At 42.9% G+C, this 20,521-nt stretch overlaps 1 protein-coding gene across 2 annotated transcripts in view; it reads left to right on the top strand.

Annotated features, from left to right (window-relative positions):
* The window catches only part of PPARGC1B (PPARG coactivator 1 beta), a 112,410-nt gene that overhangs the window by 67,315 nt on the left and 24,574 nt on the right, over window positions 1-20,521 (top strand). For both annotated transcript variants that reach the window (XM_088475771.1, XM_088475772.1), the window contains exons 2-5: window positions 9,151-9,318; window positions 12,871-13,068; window positions 17,498-17,614; window positions 19,035-20,100. In XM_088475771.1, coding sequence (XP_088331897.1) covers window positions 9,151-9,318; window positions 12,871-13,068; window positions 17,498-17,614; window positions 19,035-20,100 — 1,549 coding nt within the window. The remainder of the gene's footprint in view (window positions 1-9,150; window positions 9,319-12,870; window positions 13,069-17,497; window positions 17,615-19,034; window positions 20,101-20,521) is intronic.

Genomic DNA, 20,521 nt, shown 5'->3' with positions numbered 1-20,521 from the left:
GGAGGACGATAAGTTTAGCAAGTGGGGCCTGCACGAGTAATTTCTGGCAGGTCATTAACAATCTTCAGACTTTTCCTGGCATATATTGTTTTGGCAGAGCTTGCTTCTAATCAGTATAGTATTGCATTGTAGTGGTAGACTGTTCAGCTGCTGTCTGAGGAAACCGCAAGGAAGTGCCTTATGGGGAAAGAAGCAAGCAGCAAAAAAAATAAATACAAAAATACTGTGTGTGTGTGTATATATATATATATATATATATATATATATTTATTAAAATAAAATGTTGATTTTGAGCATTGAAGCTTTGAATATATGTGGAAAGTTTCTGAAATGTTGATAAATTCAGATTAGGGATTCAGTTATTTTGTTCAGTAACCAGAACTGTTTGTATTATTCTGTGCATTGCTAAATTTACCTGAATATGTTCTATGTCTGTGATATCCTGATGGCTTTATACTTCCTGAGTAACTTGCTACAAAGCAAAACACTTGTGCATGCCAAACAGACAGCGGCTGGTGCAGCTAATCAATTAGGGCCCTACAATTTCAGCTTTTACATTAAAAGCAATTTAATTTAGTCAAATCAGCCAGACCACTTACTGCAGATATCACAGCAAAGCGATTACCTGAAGTACTTCTATTTCTTTCTGGAGCTAAAAGGACAAGTATTCCACCCACCAGTACAGTACATTAGTTTTACCCTCAATTTATGGATTACCCACTGACTCATAGATCAGCCAAGTGTAACAAGTGTGCTGCTTAAAGGATGTTTATTTTAGGGACATTTCCCACCCCATGACCACTGCGATTTTCTTGTCCCTGAACAGTGTGCGTCTGTGTCAGATACTGCTATTCAGTCTTCTGGTTGTCCATGGCAGAATAAGAAGTATAGCGTGACTGGCAGGGATGAGAGAATCATGAGAGTCCCCAACTTCAAACTTGGGCAAAAATGACATTTCAGCTGGAGTTACCCTTTAGTGATTTACAAGAGTCCGATGAACGTAAAGAACTATTTATTTTCATAGTGTTATCTGAAAGGGATGCGGTTAACATACCGCCGCCCGTCAGAATCCAGACACTGGAAGCTCGACCAGGGACTAAAGATAGGCGTCTAAATCCCGACACCTATCTTTAGCCCCACGCTGAAATCCCGACGCCCGGCATCCCGAATGAAGGTACGCTGCGGTGTTCTAGCTGTTAGCTGCGCGCGGGGGGGGGGGGGGGGGGGCGGACTTGGGGTTAGGTACCCACGGGGAGGGTTATGGTTAGGCTAGGGCAGTGATTTTCAACTTGAGGCACACTACGCAAGATTTTAAAATTGCCAAGGCACACCATCCGGCGATACGGCGTGTGCGACCTATGAAAAAACATACATATTGGCTCCCACATAGTAAAACACACCCACTTGCCTCCACAGGAATAAAACACACTACATTGGCCTCCACAGAAATAAAATGCACATCCATTGGCCCCAGAGAAGTAAAACACACATACATTCGCCCCAGTGGAGTATCTAGGGGTCCGAGTGCCCCTGGCAAAGAAACAGACTGGCACACACCCCCCCCCCCCCAATATTTTCTGAATAATTACACACTGTGAAGGAGTCACTGGGTGCAGCTGTACAGTCCCTGCCCTGGTTCACCTCCCTGTCTGTGTTATTCTGCTCCCCCCTCCTCCCCATCTGTGTTATTGTCCCCCCTTCTCCCCATCTGTGTGATTGTGCTCCCCCCTCCTCATCTGTGTTATTGTGTCCCCCCTCCTCCCCATCTGTGTTATTGTGCTCCCCCCTCCTCCTCATCAGTGTCTGTTCTGCTCTCCCCCCCATCCCCAACGTTGTCTGTTATTCTGCACTTTCTCCGGCCCCTCCTCCCCATCGGGCTCTCCCCCCCCCCCCCCCTCGTACCCATCAGTGTCTCATTGTGTGTCCTGGTCCACCACCCAATTCACTTACCTCTTCTCCTCCTTCACTGTCTGAGCAGAGAGTCTTCGAAGGGTTGGGTGATTGGCGGGTGGCCGAGCAAACAGGCGATGCGGCGTGCGTGACCTGTGATGTCACGCTGCCACTTCTAGGCACGGCCCGGGTGTGTCTGAGCCTCCCACAGGAGCTCAGAGGCAGTGCTGCCCGGTTCGTTCTGCGACCGGCGGCTCTCGCCTCTCACTAGTGTGCCGCAGCACAGTGGTTGAAAAACTCAGGGCTAGGGGAAGGGGGGTTAGGGTTAGGCAGCACTGGGGGGAGGTTATGTTTAGGGTGTGGGAAGCGGGGGTTAGGTTTAGGCACCACTGGGGGGATGTTAGGGTTAGGCACCACTAAGGGAGGGTTAGGGGGGGGAGAGGGGAGGGTTAGGGTACTTACCAGCCTTAGTCGGGATTTTCACTGTTCAAGCTTCCGGCGTCTCTTTGTCCATGATCGGCATGAAACGGCATTACATACCGATTCCATCTGAACTGATCATGGACAAAGAGTTGTGTTAGTCCTCTGCTGCCTGCTTGAATGAGTAATATCATTACCTAAGATTAGGAAGAATACATTTATGACATCGGCCTCAGACTTCCAGGTTGCCCAAACGTATTATAGACCAGAAATAAGTCTTATTCAGACTGAATCTCACTTCTGTTGCAGTAACGGTTGGGAATAGCATGGTGCCATGCTTTGTGTACTGCTCCGGAATAGGTGTAAAACATTTGTAAGTATGGGATCTTTTATCCTTAATCCATGTATCTGAGAGCTCTAGGAAGAAGTAAATAATTACTGCTACTTAGTGACCGTATCCTAAAAGCATAGGTGAAATGCTGGGGACAGCTTTGAGGGGAAAAAAAATTATGGTTTTAGAGCTTAGAATTGATGCTCCAGTTTACAGAAAGTACCATGGATTCACATAAGTGTTCTACAGGAATATATTGCTTTGCCGAGCTGCCGAAGATGTTTGTGCCAATTAATAATAATATCATACATGGATTGGCCGTACACTTGTTGGAGAGGCCGCCGGGGATGGGGGTGAGATATATCTTTAGATGGCAGTGATGGTTGTTTAGTGTGTAGTACACCTCCCCCATGATCTTATAGTGTGTACCCAGCTTTTTAGTGGCTTCCTCATCAGAATATTATGTTTACTTGGTGGGAGAAAGAATGTGGGTTTAACTGTCACCCTTTTCCTCTTACCCCAGCCCTGCACATAAACATTTTTGCCACTGCCATGTATTCGGTTTGCACACCTTCTCTGCAGTGTTTCTCAACAAAGGAAAAAATCGTGTAGCCATTTCGTATTCTCATTTAATTTGCATTTAAAGCGTGTGTGAATTCTAAGTCACAGTTTTAAGACAACTTGAAATGGTATATTTAGATCTCAGTTTGTGGGTTATAATTAAGCTGAGTGGGAGAACTTGGTGAAGATTGCTATAGAGTAAAAGCAATATGAGCCATAGCCATGGTTTTCAATGAATATATTTGTATACAGTGTACCTGCAGAAATGTATAAAGCCTTTTACCGCAGTGTGTGCATCATGGGCCTGATTCAGATTCAGAGATGTACGCCATTGCCGCCACTGCAACTGCGAATCTGAACGGAGAGGTTGTGCGAAAAAATGCAAATGTCGTCGACGCCTACATTTGTATTGACTCCCATTGGTGGCTTTACAAATCCAAGTGACCGTGTGCAAATACGCAGCATTTTTTGCAGATCCTTTTATAATCGGCCTTCAAAGTAACCCTATGGTTGCGCAGTATGGCTGCATGTACTGAGACCCTGGAGACATTTTTATTGCGTACATCATCACAGACCGAACACTATATCGACATGTCTGCGTTTTTGCTGCCCCTCCCCCGTTACCTCCCTCCAACACTCTGACAGTCACACTGCAGGTAAATATTACCTTTACGCATGCGCAGTGCGGCTTAGACATGTGCGCAGTTTACAGGTAATCGCTCAAATACGTAAATATCTGCATTGCATCCATCTCTGAATCAGGCACTATGTGCGTATAAGTAAAGTTTGTTGCTAGGCACTTTCAGTCATCTCCATTTTTTGTTCAGAGCTTGTGTGTTACTTTAATGGGTGGGGGGGTTTATCAGGAATAAAAGGTAATCGGAAACCTAGCTAACAACAAACGTTCAGTCAGCTACCAGAAAGGCTATAACAGCATTTGTTTTTATTCTGCTGATACATCAAGTTTCAGAGTACATGCACGTCAGTGGAGCTCGTAGAAGCCTTTATGGGAATTTGTTAATAAGACATCATTTTTTGTAGTCTATGATATAGTAAAACCAAACAACCTTCTATTAACAGATATACAATGATGACATGCTCTTATATAAATCTAATACATGCAGGAAAAAGCTAATGAAGCTCAAAAACCTTTTTTTTCGGTACAAGTTAAAAAAAATCAGTATGAATAACCTTATAAACATGAAAGTTATTTCTTGAATGTTATCATCTTAGTAATGAGAAGAACTATTCTATCAGAAGTCTTTTCTTTTCTAACAATGCTGGATGCCCCTCTGAGCGACCTACTGCAATAACTGACAGCACATTGTGGAATTAAGGCTTTAGGATAATCTGGAAATGTTTTATAAAGTAATCCATACAACAAAGTATATAATGGAGCCTACTAATTCTCCTCACTGGAGAGTACAAAGGCATGGTGACCCCCAACACTAAAATCACAATTGAACAACTGCTTGCTTCAGGAGGCGCTATATTGTAAAAAAAAAGTTGTATTGGATATATATATTGTTGACTAGTTTTCGCAGCATCTCCATCTTGAAAAATAAGATTTATAATTAAAGTTGGCAATGTTGTTAAATCCCATAAAAAAACACATATTAAAAGACAAGGTAGGCATCTGGTTTGGCAACACCAAACCTAAGGTATGAGTTTAAAGGTGGCTATTCCAAAACTGGTCGCCTACTTTGTACTTTCAAATTAATATTGAATAGTTCTTTATTTTGGTAGAGCTTGATAAGTTGTCCATTGTGGATCCCTGTTCCTTATACACTATGTAGACAAAATTGATTGGACACCCCTGCACAAGTGAAATGCATATCATTGTACATGAGTTCCAAATGGCCACTAATGTGGTATTTTCGACAAGAACTCGTCATAGGGAGGCCCATGTACTTGCTATTCTACAGAAACAATTAATGGTTTTATCAGGGCGACAATGTCACCTGTCATGTTTCCAGGGTGAAGCTGGACTGGTATACAGAAAATTAGGTAACCCGGATGGACTGGCTAGCTCAGAATCCAGGTCTTAACCCCATTGAGAACCTCTGAGGCTAATTTGTGTGACTGTTGCTTTCTAGGCTGACTCAACCTTCTTCAGTGTCACAGTTGGTCATACTTATGGGAGATGGCAAAACATACCGCCTGCTGTTGTCCAGGAACTTGTGGACAGTTTACCAAGAAGGGTAGCAGTAATCACTGCACGTAGTGGACCTGTTAAGTACTGACGTCAATAAAATCTTGTTGATCTGTCAACGTCCAATCACTTTTGTGATTACTCAGGCTGACCGGCTTGCGAGCCCAGCACACTGCATACGTCCACGCAGTCCCTGGGCTGGCCACTCCTGGAAAACAGGGCGGACATGCCCCATTTCCGGGAACGCCGGCCGCCTCTGCCTGTCAATCAGGACCCATCTGCACACTCGCAGAATGGGTCCTGCGCACGCGCAGATTCCCGATAGTCGGGAATCTGCGTTCAGCAATACACTTGTGTGCGCTGCTGAATCAGGCCCAAAGTGTATAAAGTAAGTGGAACCACTGTATAGATCTAAATTAACTTTGGTTCATCCCCACAAAGCAGTGAAGTGACTTGCACTTAGCTGGGTAAGTTACTCTGAAAACTTATATCATTTGTCCCCTGCTTTACATAATGCAAACAGACAGTGATGGTGTAAAGTAAACAGCCACTGTAGGTACCAGCTGCTTTCTGTAATTAGAGAGATATATTTAGCTTGCGTTCATAGAGAGTGGAGGGAGGGAAGAGGGATATTTTACACAAGACAGAGCTAGGGCCTCCTCTTTGTGCTGTGTGAATAGTAAAACCTATTTTTAACAGTTTTACTGCCAGCAGTATTTCAACATCACAGTCCCCTGGAATCGATGAGGTTAATGGGAAATCCAGAGAAGGAATTTGCACATGTGTATGCAACAAGCATACAATCTCTAATGTAACAACAGTATTTGATTTTTAAAGGTAGGCTGCGATTTCATGTTAGATTTTTTTTTTTAAGTGAAGCTTCTGTGCTTTATTAGATTACTGTAATAAGTGGCCCTGGCAAACATCAACTGCATCTTAATGAGAATAAGAATGATGGCTATCAATGAGAAACCTGTCTTGTAAATGACATTCGTACATTGCCAAATAGTATTTATAAATACAGTAAATATAAATATGGTCCTTTCCAAAAGTCTATTGGTGCGTACACAGTAGACGATATGCTCCCTGAGCGATATCGTCTAGTGTGTCCCCGGCAGGGTGTGCTCAATGTCGTTCATGACATTGAGCACACCCGCTGAACGATATCATTAACGATATCGTTCAGCGCCGGGCTCTCTCCCCCATTCCTAAACATGCAGCAACCTGATGACATCGTCAGGTTGGCCAGCATGTTAACCCGATGAACAATAAAGACGAACGACCTGCGGGAACGCGTGTCGTCGTTATCATTCATCGTTTTTGTGTTAAAAATGGACGATAAAGTGGACGACTGAACGATAACGATATCGTTATCATACAGTCGTCCACTTTAATCGGCCTGTGTGTACGCACCATAAGCATAGATTTTTTGCATCTGTAGTTGTTGCATATTTTAATGTATTTTTGTTAGTTTGATATATTGACATGAACCCTCTCCTTGTGTTGCACTAGATAAAGTACTTGTTATCCCCTCTTGTAAAGATCTGGTTGCTTGAATATAGTGCACAAATTGCTGGATAACCAGAGCACCATGCTTTGTGATTATCTGGTAACTAGGGCTGAAGCCCAATGGGAACTATGCTAGTTGGCATTGTCTTTTTTCTGTATTTTCACACTGTGCATGGCCAGAAAGTAAATCTTGATTGCTGGCTGGGGCATATTATGGGCGCATCAAGCCCTACGACCAAAGTGGAGGAACAGATTTAGGTAGCGGGCTTTCTAATGTACGCAAAGTTCAGTAAAGGTGTGTTTTCACAAATGCATCTTATTCAGACCAGCAACTATACACACGCCACCATAACAAAGTGACAGTGCACCCTGTGCCAGCCCCTCTCATTGAGTACATGACGTCATGCTGAGGATGCTTTGAGCGGCTGTACGGTCTGCAGGGTGTGTGCCTGGAGCATCCAAAGGCCAGATGCAGGTGCTGCTCGCACACCCCTGTTCATTGCCCTTGTATACACATATATGTCCTTTGGGAGGAATATATTTTGCACTTGCTATAGGGCAAGTATAAATTCATGCCACTGATGACGATGACTTGCGCAAACTAGGCGCACATGCTACAGATGCGGATGGCTCTATATACGGTATGGGCAGAAATTCACTACTTTTGCATGCACATTATTGTTTTTCGAGTATTTGCTACAACCTCTGCAGCAGCCCCTATATACATACTCCGTAAAATGTAATGGATCCCAATATCGTGAAGATAGATATGAAAATACTTGTTCATTAGCAGATACTGAACTACTACTGTACTTATTCATTAACCAAACAAACCTGTAATGAAAGTAATTGCAGAGCAGTGTAAGTGTGTTGGCTCTGTACATACGAATATGCGGGGACAAACTTCATTTTAATAGATCTTTAAATGTAATGTTTTTTTCTGATCTTTTCTTCTTGGCGTTGCTAAAATCAAATTTCTTTTCTTATCTCGGCAGAAATTTGTTTAAAAATGTGCATTTTTAGAATGAAATTGGAAAATGAATGAAAGAGAGATTACTTTGGATGGTGTCAAATATTGTACATTAACCTACTGAATAGATGTTGTCTCCTGTCTGACAATCACACAATGTAAGGTGGAAAGAGATGTATTGTTGTTAGCTTTTATATATAAGGCGCCGTACAAGGGGTTGACCTAAAATCATCAGAATTAGAGTATTCTGTATACAAAGTACACTACAGTATATAATAGATAACCACAGCCTAAGTACAAAGCACTACTATAGCATCACTCAGTAGGTCAGCATTAGGGACTAACAAAACAACACACTTACATACATGACAATTAGATATGGATGCTATTTCGCACAAATCGCATGGCAGACAGATGACTTCAGCATAGGGCATGGATGACAGCCAGACATGCACATAACAGTTATGCAGAATAAAATGAAAGGCTATAGACTGGGGCACAGGAGGGAGGAGGAGAGTGGGCCTTGCCCCTGAGAGGGGGTAATGAGAGACAATAGGGCCAGTGGGAGTATAGCCATGGTTGATGACGTCTGAGGATTGCAGGATGTTGACGCAGGTGCTATTGCAAATACTAGCCTTTGGTTTTTTGTTCCATCTGAGTTACTCATCAGGTCACTATGAAGCAAACATTTATGGACCTGTGAGATATTGTCCTACACATTTGCCCTCGTTATTAATGTCTGTAGGCTAGGAATGGTGCCACTGCTGCCTGTTGATGGATTATATGGTGTGGTTTGAGTTGCATCTCCAATATGTACTATGAATTCATATTTGACAGCTTATATATGATGGTGGATGATAATGGGCATACCCTTAGTATATAAATTGATATGTTTCTATGAGGAACCATATTTTCCTCCATCTGCAGCTAGAAAATATTGATACTGTTACGTGTATTCCTATAACATGTAGAGGATTATAGAAAACTTAAAATGCTATTGAAATCAGATGTGTATGACCACAAAGCTCTATAGAATATATCTCTAGCTTATTGCTATATAATGTTGTAGTACGTACCACTATGTAGGATTGGAGTCGACCTAGTTTTTAGTTCAGAATGACACTTCAAATTGCCCTTACAAAATATTCCCTTTTCTTCAAACAAACCAGCTTGAGCTTCAGAACATGTATTTTACGTATGCTAGATGTCAGAGACCTGCAAAGCTGTTCATTTGTGCAGTAGATAATGGGATTTTCTTGATTTCATTTAGAACATGTTGTTTTCTTGGTCATCATGTGTCCTTTGTTTATCTTTTAGGAGCCTGGTGAGGAGTCTCTGTCCCTGGACTTCCCCGAGATTGATCTATCCCAGTTGGACGCCAGTGATTTTGACACCAACAGTTGCTTTAATGAGTTGCAGTGGTGTAATGACCAGTCAGAGAACGAGTCCAGCCAGTACAGCACTGATGACTCGGAGTTGTTTCAGGTGACTACAGAATTTTCATTCTACACAAACCACTATACACTTACATTTGCTGTTGGCCAAAGTGTTTTTATCATCACTGTGACATCACTGTAAATGCGTCCTTTCGTATAGTGGATGATATGTGTCAAACCCAAAATGCGGTCAAAACTCTGAAAACTGCTGTTTTTGGAGGTTTGCCCGCATTCCCCATTTGCACCAAGCTCCATAGACAATGTCCTCTATAGATGGCGTTGCCTAATAGAAGCCTATTGGCTTCTTATTGCATAATTTCCTGAGAGGAATCCAATCGGATCCCTCCCAGTGTCCCACGCGGCTTGCACAGGCCAACTGCCGCTTATGCACAGGAGGACTCCCAGGTCATAAACCCAGAATCTGCACACCGCAAAGGACAGCTTTTATCAGAAGAGCATTCCTTTGCAATTTTAATCACAGTTGTACAAGCATGCAGCATTACTAAACGCCGCTATGCATGCGATCAGTGCCGGCACATATCGCATCCAAAATGCCATGCTTGATGCTTTCCGCCCAGCATAAGTAGATTGCCGTGGATTGCTCTGACCGCTGTGCAACCTCTACTACATAGCTCCTCAACTTTTTTGATTTTTTTTTTGTGTGTCTGGTTCAAGTTTGGCAAAATGAGGTTTGTGCAGGTTGACTGAGGTGCGTGGCCAAGTAATGTAAGTATAGGCTGTAATACAATATAAATATAGACTTTCCTTTCCCTTTTAGTGTTTCCCAGAGCTCAGATTAATATATTTTTGTTTGCTTTTATTTGCTTACCAGCCAATTAGTTTTACTTTTGTCAGGTTTATATAACACCCGAGGCTTGTCTATGCTTTTTCCGCCTAGAGATGGAGGCCTTCATTTGTCAGCAAGGATTTAGAGTCTCTGGAGATCTGCTGAACGCACAGTACAGGATGTTTGGGAGTTTGCATTTAAACACCTCCAGTGTCTCAGAGACTGCAGCAAAGTCTGTGAGTGGACTAAAGGGATTTGGGAGCTAGGTTACCAGCAGGTTATAGCAAACACAAGATACAGCGCCTGATAATGGCTCAGACCTTGGAATCAAACTGCACAGGAGGCAGAAAGCTTTTCCTCTTTTAAGCAATCAATTCCACCTCAATATCTCGCTAAACCCAGAGTCAACTTTAGACCGCTTATTCATTTATGTTCTGGGAGACATAAACAAGAATGGTCTGCAAGTAAATGTAAAACATGCACTGCTTGTTTCAAGTGACAATTTTTCATGAACTAAAATTGTGCTGGGCTGAAGAGCCTGACTACCATAGGTGCCGCAGCTGCCATGTGACCTGCAGCCGAAGAGGACCCGCTTACCCTGTGAAAGCCACATACGAGTGTGTGGGATATTATCATCACTGTGCAGTACATGTGGACACTTACCAATATGTTGTTAAGGGGCCCACAAATGTCTAGTTACATTCCTGGCTGTACTGAATGTCTAATTGCAACAACATATAAATTATTGTTTTTTTCACATTCCTATTTTTCAGACTGTAGTTTATTATGGACATCATGGTTCATTCACCATAACTGGCTGTGATAAAACCGCTGTGTAGCCTCTCTGTAAAAAGTCAGCAACCAGCCTCTGTACAGATAGACTAGTCCCCAGCAATTCATTAAACACATTTCAGAAATCCAAAAATCAACTGGACAGAATCCTAACAGATACCCTTATTTAAAAGAAAATAATTGCATAATCAAAAAGGCTTAGCATGCCTCTCTTTTAAGTTAGTGTTTTCAGGTTTATGTATATGTTTAGTGCTCCTCCTAATATATTAGTAGTACCATTGTGAAGCTTGTAGATGTCTAATGCTCCTTATAAACAACATCATACTGAAATTAAAGTGCATCTCACCACAACTAGTATAAATAAGTGTAAATTATGTATTAAACATGTCTTGATGTTAGTGCCCTTATTTCCAGTCATTATATTACTATGGAACAATGGTGTATAGCTGGCGGCCCAAAAGGCAACATTTTGCAGTACTGATGTAATATGTATTTATATCATACTACTACTCCAGTATGTCTGGATCCCTTTCTATCTGTCCTGCATTCCACTGGCAGAATGCGTCTTTCCCACCCCAAGCAGCTGCAGTGAGCCTCTGCATTGGTCCATGAGGCCAGTCTGATAGTGAATCAGAGTTATTAAACTACGCTCTGATGGGTTGGTTATGGGAGGTCGCTCACTGGGGACGATTCAATTGCTTTCCCTCATGGCTGTTACTAGCGGGTACCCAACAGGGGATGCAGTCAGCATCCCGACAAGCGGGATGCCATCTGCCGGAACCCGGCATCGGAATCCCGAACGCCGAGACAACACCGGCGCCGAAATCCCGACATGACTCGGGATGCCGACGCCGGGATCCCGGCAGATGGCATCCCGATAAGGACACAGCGGAGTGGTGAGTATCAACCACGGGGGGATGACGACTTAGGTTTAGGCACCCCGGGGGTGTTAGCGTTAGGCTGCGGGAGGGGGAGGTAAGGGTTAGGCTCTAGGCAGGGGGGGTTAGGTGCAAGCACCACCTGGGGAGGTTTAGGGTTAGGCACTAAGGCGGGAGAGTTAGGGTTAGGCACTAATGGGGGGAGGGTTAGGTTTAGGCACTTACAGGGGGGTTAGGGTGCAGAGTAGGGAGAGTTAGTATTAGGGTGTAGGAAAGGAGAGGACAGGATAGGAAAGGGGAACAGTACTCACCGTTCCCCTGTCGGGATTTCAACCTTCGGGATGCCACTGTCAGTGTACTGACAGTCAGCATCCCATCGATCAGTATGTCATACCGATTTCCCCGACAGAGCAGTTCAACTGTTGATCTGTTCGGGCGCAAGAGTTGGGTGTGCCAACATTTCTGCTCATAGCCTGTTGAGGTGGCATGCAGAAATATGCGAGATATTTTACCCATGCAGTTGTTATAACTTTAAACATGCCGGTGACCAGATCCTGGCGCTGGCTTTGTGAAGTTGATATATTGTAGACATAGTGAGTGTCGACCTCCTGACCATATACCCACTCTGATCACTGCACAACTGTAGAGCCTAATCTCAAAAGGGTGACTTAAGTCTCACTGCCTTGGTGTCAGGGAGGTTTGTTTAGTAGTTTGTAGGGCAATGTGTTTCCAAGGTGTAGGGTGGTATGTGTTTGTGTTAATACAGGAGTAGAAAGGGGAGGATGTGCTAAACCAATGGTGGAGAGAGGAGATTGTGCTGCTACAGGGGTGAGAGAGGCCACAAGTGTTACAGCTCAGGGGCATAGCATGCTTTTTGAGACTTTCACCGCACTCACTACATGGGATAGCCACACCCTCTCTGACGCACCACCGTAGTACATTTTATGTATTTAACAAGATCAACCAATGACAGTGTTATTGCAGCCCCTTCAAATGAGCAGTAATCTCATAATACGGCCCTGGGAACATACTGTCACTATTCTATAACTAAATGAATTCTAGAATATATGAAATCGGTGTTATGTGGTGAGTTGGATCTTTATTAAATGCTCAGTGTTGTTCTGTACCACATTTCTTCTTTCAGATCATTGACAGTGAAAATGAGGCCTTGCTGGCAGCCCTCACACAGACACTGGATGATATACAGGATGATGATCTCAGCTTGTCAGCCTTCATATCGTCGGGAGATGGGGACTTCTACCCCGTACCTGTCCTATCGCCAAAACCCAGCCACCCAGCTGAGTCCCCTAAGAGTCTAGAAACTGAAGATGAGCTGTCTATAGTAAGAAACCCTTCCTACTGTTTAAAGTGGAAATGGATGAGGCCCTGAATAGCCGCCTGCATGGGTATGATAGGCAACAAAGGTCTGAATTTTTTCATTTAAGGCTTTAAAAAAATATAAAAACTCATCCATATGTTGTATGTGTAATATGTATTTATATCATAGAAAGAAATGTTTGGTTCTTTTTTTAAAGGGCATATCACAGAACTGTAATAGACATGCTGCAAATGCCGAAGAGGTCGCAATGAGGGCTGTTGGCATTATATCTCTTTTGCTGGGGATATTGTAGTCTCATGATGGAGCTAACCCTTTTCTGCTGCACTTTAATACAAGAGAGATATCATTTTGGTCATTATTATAATAAGGAATAAGTGAAAAAAAGCATGCCTTAACAGCAAAGCTATGGCAGGATGCCTGGAGTGAGTAGCCAGATCTCATGCTTGTGATGAGCGTATTTTTGTGTCGTCTTAGCCGAAAATGCGTCTTAGTTGCAATGACATGGGACTGATGCACCAGTACACTGCACTGATTAATATGATATGCGACACTTGTGTATCTATGTGTGATATTAGAACATGGCTTGGAAAAAAGCCGCGGCCGCTGTATTGTAGCTCTTCGAATACAGAGTCACTCAGTCGCACACAATTATATACAAGTGTTGCATATAAGATTAATCAGTGCAGTCTTCTGGTGCGTCCTAGTCACATCGCATTGCAACGAAGACGCATTTTTCGGGAAAAAAAGACGCTCGGCGTAAGCAGATTCGCACAGGGCCTGGCGTGCCAAGAGGGACTATTTGCCGTGACTTGAGCAACAGTGTATGAGGACACATCTGTGCCTTACCAACTCTTACTAAAAGCCATCAGTCCTTAATCAGATGGCAGAATTCCAAACAGAGAGCTGAGATATATCCAGGATCCGGTGATATGTAATATTTACAGTCCCCAAAGCGGACCGGTCATTATGTCATTACATTGGTGCATTAGCAGATACAGATATTCTATTTTGTGAAGAACATTGTCATTCCTCTCCTGTAGCTACGGTATAATGGCAACAGTCCAAATGCTGCATTAACTACAGTGTTAGAATACTTGATAAATCTGTTCCCTACTCTAATTAACATAACTTGCCACTGGCAAAGACGATGGATTGGATAGAACAAGACGCAGATAAAAAAAAATATATTTTTTGGATCAGCTTGATATTAATGTACCGTAGTTTACAGTAGTAAATCAGGTGTCCATTCCCTCTTAAGCTGCAATAATGGCTTAGAAACTTAGACTAGCCATTCATGTCCTGTTCTCCTGGTACTCAGTATTCTGAAACTAAAGCACCTGCTGTACCTGCATCTATTCTATAAGTGACGATCAGCTCTTAAAACCTTCTTGATCACTACTACTGTAAGTGTGACATGGCTTCAATGACCTGAGCAGATCTTCATGTTTCTAGATCTCTTCCATGTATTATATATTTGAATTTTCGTAGTGAGGAGACTTACTATATTTATACCAGACATCCCGTGATGTACATCCATAGAAATGAAATATTATTGATTTGCAGCTTAGACAAAATGTTAAAATAAAATGTAGGTTTAGTTTTATGTACAGATGTGTGGTCCTTATGATATACAGTAGTCAAACTACCTAAAACATAACGGGATACTAGCACAAAAAATCTAAAATGTTTTCAGGTTTATTAATGTAAATTCAACACAGATTTGATTAATGACCCCTTTGACTGATATTGTGGTCATGAACACTAGTGTCTACTTGTAAGTACAGTATGTAAACCATTTCATTCCGCTAATGAATGTTTCGCCTTATCTTTATATGAATTTTTTTTAAAGGCACTACATTTTTTTTTAAATGCAAAACAAATCAGTATGAAAATAGGTACTTGCAAAACGTAGAAGGTACTAATACATACAGTATAGAAATATCCATAATACCCAGGCAAAGTAGCATCTCTACGGGGCCTTAGCAATGCAATTTGTATCTTTATGGCCCTACCCACACTGCACAATAATGGACACTACCTGGTGTGGGCAGAACCTTGATGATGTGATTGTATTATCAAGACTCCATCCCTATCATAATAATGGGCAGCAGGATGATGGGTGACTATTATCCCGGAAGTCTCTCCGGCATTATAAGAGAGTAGTCCAGAATAGCATTATTATAGTGTACATTTAAGCATTATGGCTGTTTCAACTTTGGTACTGTAATATCTACATGTACCTCTAGAGCAGGGCTCGACAAATCCCAGGGGCCAGGTCGCCATGGCTACCAGATTTTGCTGCCTGGCTACTAGATTTTGCAGTGAGGGAGGAAGCAGATCCCCATCAGTCCCGGCAGAGATTCGTGCCTATAGTATTGCGGTGTTCCTGTCATGCAAAGGAGTGCACGTGCTGAGTTTCGCCTGCGGTGACTGCTGTGCCTCTGTCCGTCCCAGCCTGCACTGACTACTCCTCTCCATCCTGGCCTGCTCTGAGCCCTGCTGTCTGTCCCAGACTACACTGATCCTCATGTACGTCCCCGCTGTCTACTGTCTCCTATCTCCGGCTGCATAGAGCTCTCCAGTAGTAGGGTCTATGCGTGGTCAGGGATTGCGGAGCGGCTTCAGAGGGATAGTGGTGTGACCACGAGAGGAGGGGGGTTCTGTTGTACTTTCTGGCACCCGTATTTTATGTGAAATGTGGTCCGTTATTACTGGAGGGTGGAATAGGGGAGCTATGCAGAGCAGTGAGGGGACCTTCATTTTACTGTATCCATTCAACTGTGACCATTTTGTGGATTAGTATAGTGCGTATAACAGTTGCATAACACACAGAGCTGTGCTCCTCACTCAGTCCTGTAATTATTTTGGGGGGACGGTGGTCTGGCTCCTAGATTTTCATCCTGGCTCCTAGATTTTAGAAAAATTTGTCAAGCCCTGCTCTAGAGGTTGTATTTTGGGCTTAGCGGAAAATAGATTTTCAATATCACAGGAGAAAAATAAAATGATATTTGTAATTTCTGCTTGCATTTCATGTGACACTTGTACCACAGAAAACAGGCTGGCATAAGACATCATTTATCAAGAGCTTACAAATGATGTGTATGCCTAATGACTGCTACTTTGTGCTGCGTCTGTTTCACATCTAAGGCACTGTTTCAACGTCCTAATTATCTGTTCTGCAAAAAAGTCTACCATGCTCCACACATTTGTTATATGTGTGGGTACAAGCCAGGTTTCTGCTTCTACTACACACATTGCGTGTATGTGTACCTGTCAGTGAATACATATGAGCGCTTTGGCAAATCATAGAATGACATTATGGGGCCTATTTACTAAGCAGTGCTAGGAGACAGAGTGAAAAGTGATAAGAAAGTGATAAGGTGCCAGCCAATCAGCTCCCAACTGTCATCTCACAGGCTGTGTTTGAAAAATGACAGTTGGGAGCTGATTGGCTGGCACCTTATCACTCTTCACTCTGTCTCCTAACACTGATTAGTAAATAGACCCCTATATCTCATACATTATGCTTTAAATAATTGTAGCATAACATATTTTGTGCTACAAAAGTAGATTATTTTGTATGAATAACATCCTTGATCATTGTATTATTGCTATGTACATATGTGTTTATTGACTTGAGTTGAATAACAATTGGAACTAGAAAAAAAAAAAACATTACAATTATCTCTTGTCCCTACTGCTAAATTCACAACTGAGATTTATGGTAAGCCACTTTTGAACTAAATTATAATTCTATAGACCACATAGGGATCACTGATCCCCATTTATCGACTCTTCTCCTCTCCCGCCTTTAACACCCGTTCAACGTACTAAAAAGTGGAGCAGGTAAATGTGTTGATCATTTTAGTAGCATGCATATTGTGGGTTACATTGTCAGCAGATACAAACGTTCTCAAACTTGTATCCGTTTTCTGCAGGTCCTAATGTAACTAGAACATGAATGTTGCTTTATGGATGCACATAGAATCGAGTGCCCTAGACAACATATTGGTTCTGACATCCATCTCCCCTCTTATAATTTTACAAAAAAACTACACGAAACGTAACAACTTGCTGCAGTAGTTTGGCCCCGAAGTACCAGTAGCCCTAGACAGGAGCCTAAATTGGCTAGTGATCTATGATCCCTAGAGGTGTTTCACTGACTCTTCATATGGGTTCCATTCAGAATATATTGGACAATGGTGAGTCCTTGATATTGGCAGACTTTATATAGAAGCACAAGTCTTTAAATCCCTCTAGCCATAGAGCTAGAATGTAATCCAAATAAAAACAGTTGCAGGGTTTTGGTAAATACTAGTTGTTATTCAAGAATGGTGTGTGTTTGTGCATATCCATATGTATTTAAAGTACATATTTATCACTACACTTACACTGTTTAGTCTCTGATGTGTCTTCGCTTCATGTCTTGCAGCTAAAGAAGTTGCTTCTTACTCCAGCTCAGACGCCCACAGGCTCTGATGCTCACAATGTCGCCAGTTCTCAACATCAAGGAACCTCAAAAGTCCGCCCTCAGCGGCAGTGTTTGAAGGTAAAGGCCACGTCTTAATTTGTGGGTTAATTTTTGGGGGTTATTTAGCAGCCATTGGTTTAAACTTGGTACTCAATGAAGCCATGAGTGGTTGGGATATAAGAGGTATATGTTAATCCTCTATAAATATGTGACATCACAGAGGGTGAGACTTACCCTACACTACAGAAAAAAACATGAAGTGCAGTAGATGGCGGATGGGACTAGTAGTTCCCTATCTCAACCATCCTGCATCTCCTGACTTGGGGGCACCCTCCTTTTGAAAGAGGGGAGTCCCCTCTTTCATACTGTGTGCCCACTCATAAGTTATTGTCTAGTGAGAAGTGGGATCAACAGACAATAAACCCCTACACTTCAGAGAACATTAAGAAGCCCAGGGTTTGTAAAGATCTCAGCTATTCTGGCTTCCATTAACTCATGGGAAGCCCCTTTTTACACAAGGGTGCCTATATTATTTATTTATTATTATTTATTACCGCAGCACACATATTCCGCAGCGCTTTACAGAGAATATTTGTCCATTCACATCAGTCCCTGCCACAGTGAAGCTTACATTCTATGTTCCCTACCACATGTACACACACATACACATGAGTTTTAATTTTGTTGGGAGCCAATTAACCTACCAGTATATTTTTGGAATGTGGGAGGAAACCGGAGTACCCGGAGGAAACCCACGCAAGCACAGGGAGAATATACAAACTCCACACAGTTAGGGCCGTGGTGTGAATCGAACCCACGACCTCAGTGCTATGAGGCAGTAATGCTAACCATCACACCGTCTGTGCTGCCCCTATAATCTGTAAGTGTTAAAATGTGGTCAGGGCCATAACTAGGGGTGTGCTAGTGGTGCTGCTGCACAGAGTTTATAGCTCTGTGGGTGGCACCGACGCTGCCCCACAGTGCCTGCATCTTGCCTGGAATGACACCTTGCAGCCAGTGTCACTGCTGCAGTTAGAAGCTGCAGACATGCAGCCGGAAGCCTGTACAGCACCCTGAAGACGTTCCAATGGTGCTGCTGTCTTTAACGGGTGGACGGGATTTTTAGTGCCATATTTCATTTACTAATTGCAACATGCATAATAAAACAAGTGTACAGCTAAGGTGCAAGTAAAATAACATAGTTGATGATACATAAATCCAACAAATGATATTAAAACAACCGCGGTGTCACAGGTTTAATTAAAAATGAGAAAAGATTAAATTAATGAGCGAATCCCAAGGGGGAAGTAATTATGGCCAGTATGTGGTAGAAGTGGACACAATGATATAAGACATCGAGATAGTTTAATTCATAGCTCTTTGGATAGTGTAGCCAGTTGTGCCTAAAGCACTGCATGGTTTACGGATGTGACCTCTGGTCTTCTCTGGTCATGATCAATCATAAACATAAATGGTCGTCTTGGCCTTCATTTTCCAGGTGGAGATTCCTGTAGAAAGGCAGATTGGCATTCCTCAAGCACAGGGCAGAAGCTGTACCGAGCTACAAAGGCATTTGGTATCTACCAAACATGTCTCTCAGTCTGCAACCAATGAGGTCAGCCAAGACAGCAATAAAGAAGAAGAAAGTGATTCAAATGAAGAAGGGCAAAGTGAAGATGAATCTGGGAGCAACACACCATTGCCTGCTGTACAAAGTCCTGATCCACAGTTCACTTGTGAACAGGAGAAGCGCGCAGTGGTGGACCTCATCCGTTATATGCACACCTACTGCCTTCCACTCAAGAAATATCAAAACGACGAGAAACACCAGCATTGTAATAGTCTCCTTAAGAGACCAAAAGCTGACCCCACCCAGCCCCCGAATTCTTGTTTGAACCAAGTAAACAAAGTGAACTTGACTAATGCCAAGAGGAATTGCCTTGCCGTAGGCAAACTTACAAATACAAAAGTGACAAAATATGGGCACTCAATCCTGAAAGAACTTCTAGCAAAGGATATTTGTGGGGATGTAAGCAAGCCATACAGGTTGGCGCAGCCAGTATATGCAGCATTCTCCGAATCCTTTTGTAGCCATCCGCCACAAGGGAAAACAGATCGGGGGCTGGGAAGGGTTATTAAACCTGAATCGGAGAAAACTCACAAGCCATATCTGACTCTCAGGAAAGAGGGCAGATTTATGGAAGCAGAATCTGGAAGATCGGCACTTACTGCTCAATTGCAAGTGACAAATAAATCTGCTCCCAAACAGGAATGCTCTGTTTACGCAGTCAGGCGGTCCAGTAGACTAAACCCAGGGTTCTTGTTTATGGACGAAACCTTTCCAGAGACCTCTAAAGACACCGATCGCCAACACACAGCGGCACACATTCTCTGTTTGGCAGGAGAGTCATTTGTGGATGAAGAACTGGTGGCAGAGGTGGAAGTGTCAGATGAAGTGAGTGGCCAGGTGGAAATGGACAGAACTGTACAGGGCCTTGGGATCCTAGAGGGGGATTCATCAGAAGCACATGCCGATATTGCCGACCAACAGTACCATTCCCTAGGTAAGATTAACTGATACATATTTGCCAAAGCCCCCTCCCCCAAAACAATTCTAGTTTAAAGTATAGAACAGACTTGAAGTTCTCATTGGAATATGTTAAACATATTTTGCACTCCCCTGATGTCACCAGATCTGATGTACAGGCATTACATTTTGTATATGCCTTAAGCCGGGTACACACTAGAGCGATATCTGGCTGAATTGGAACGACATATCGGCCGGATCGTTCAGTGTGTGTATGGCCAATCTGCGCTCTTGCTGTAGGTAGCGCTATCTTCCGGTTGGCTGTGCTACACGGCCAACCCGACGATGTCGCATGCGGTGCCGTGCAAGATACTGAAGGACTGAACGATGGATCTGTTTTTCATTACATTGTTCTGATGTGTACCACCGATACAATATGTTAGCCCGTCAGCCGCCAT

The sequence above is a fragment of the Taudactylus pleione genome, unplaced genomic scaffold, assembly GCF_031769625.1.
Source record: "Taudactylus pleione unplaced genomic scaffold, aTauple2 ptg000178l, whole genome shotgun sequence".
NCBI lineage: Eukaryota > Metazoa > Chordata > Amphibia > Anura > Myobatrachidae > Taudactylus > Taudactylus pleione.
Note: the sequence above shows the minus strand (reverse complement) of the source record. Positions and strands in the feature narration are given on the sequence as shown.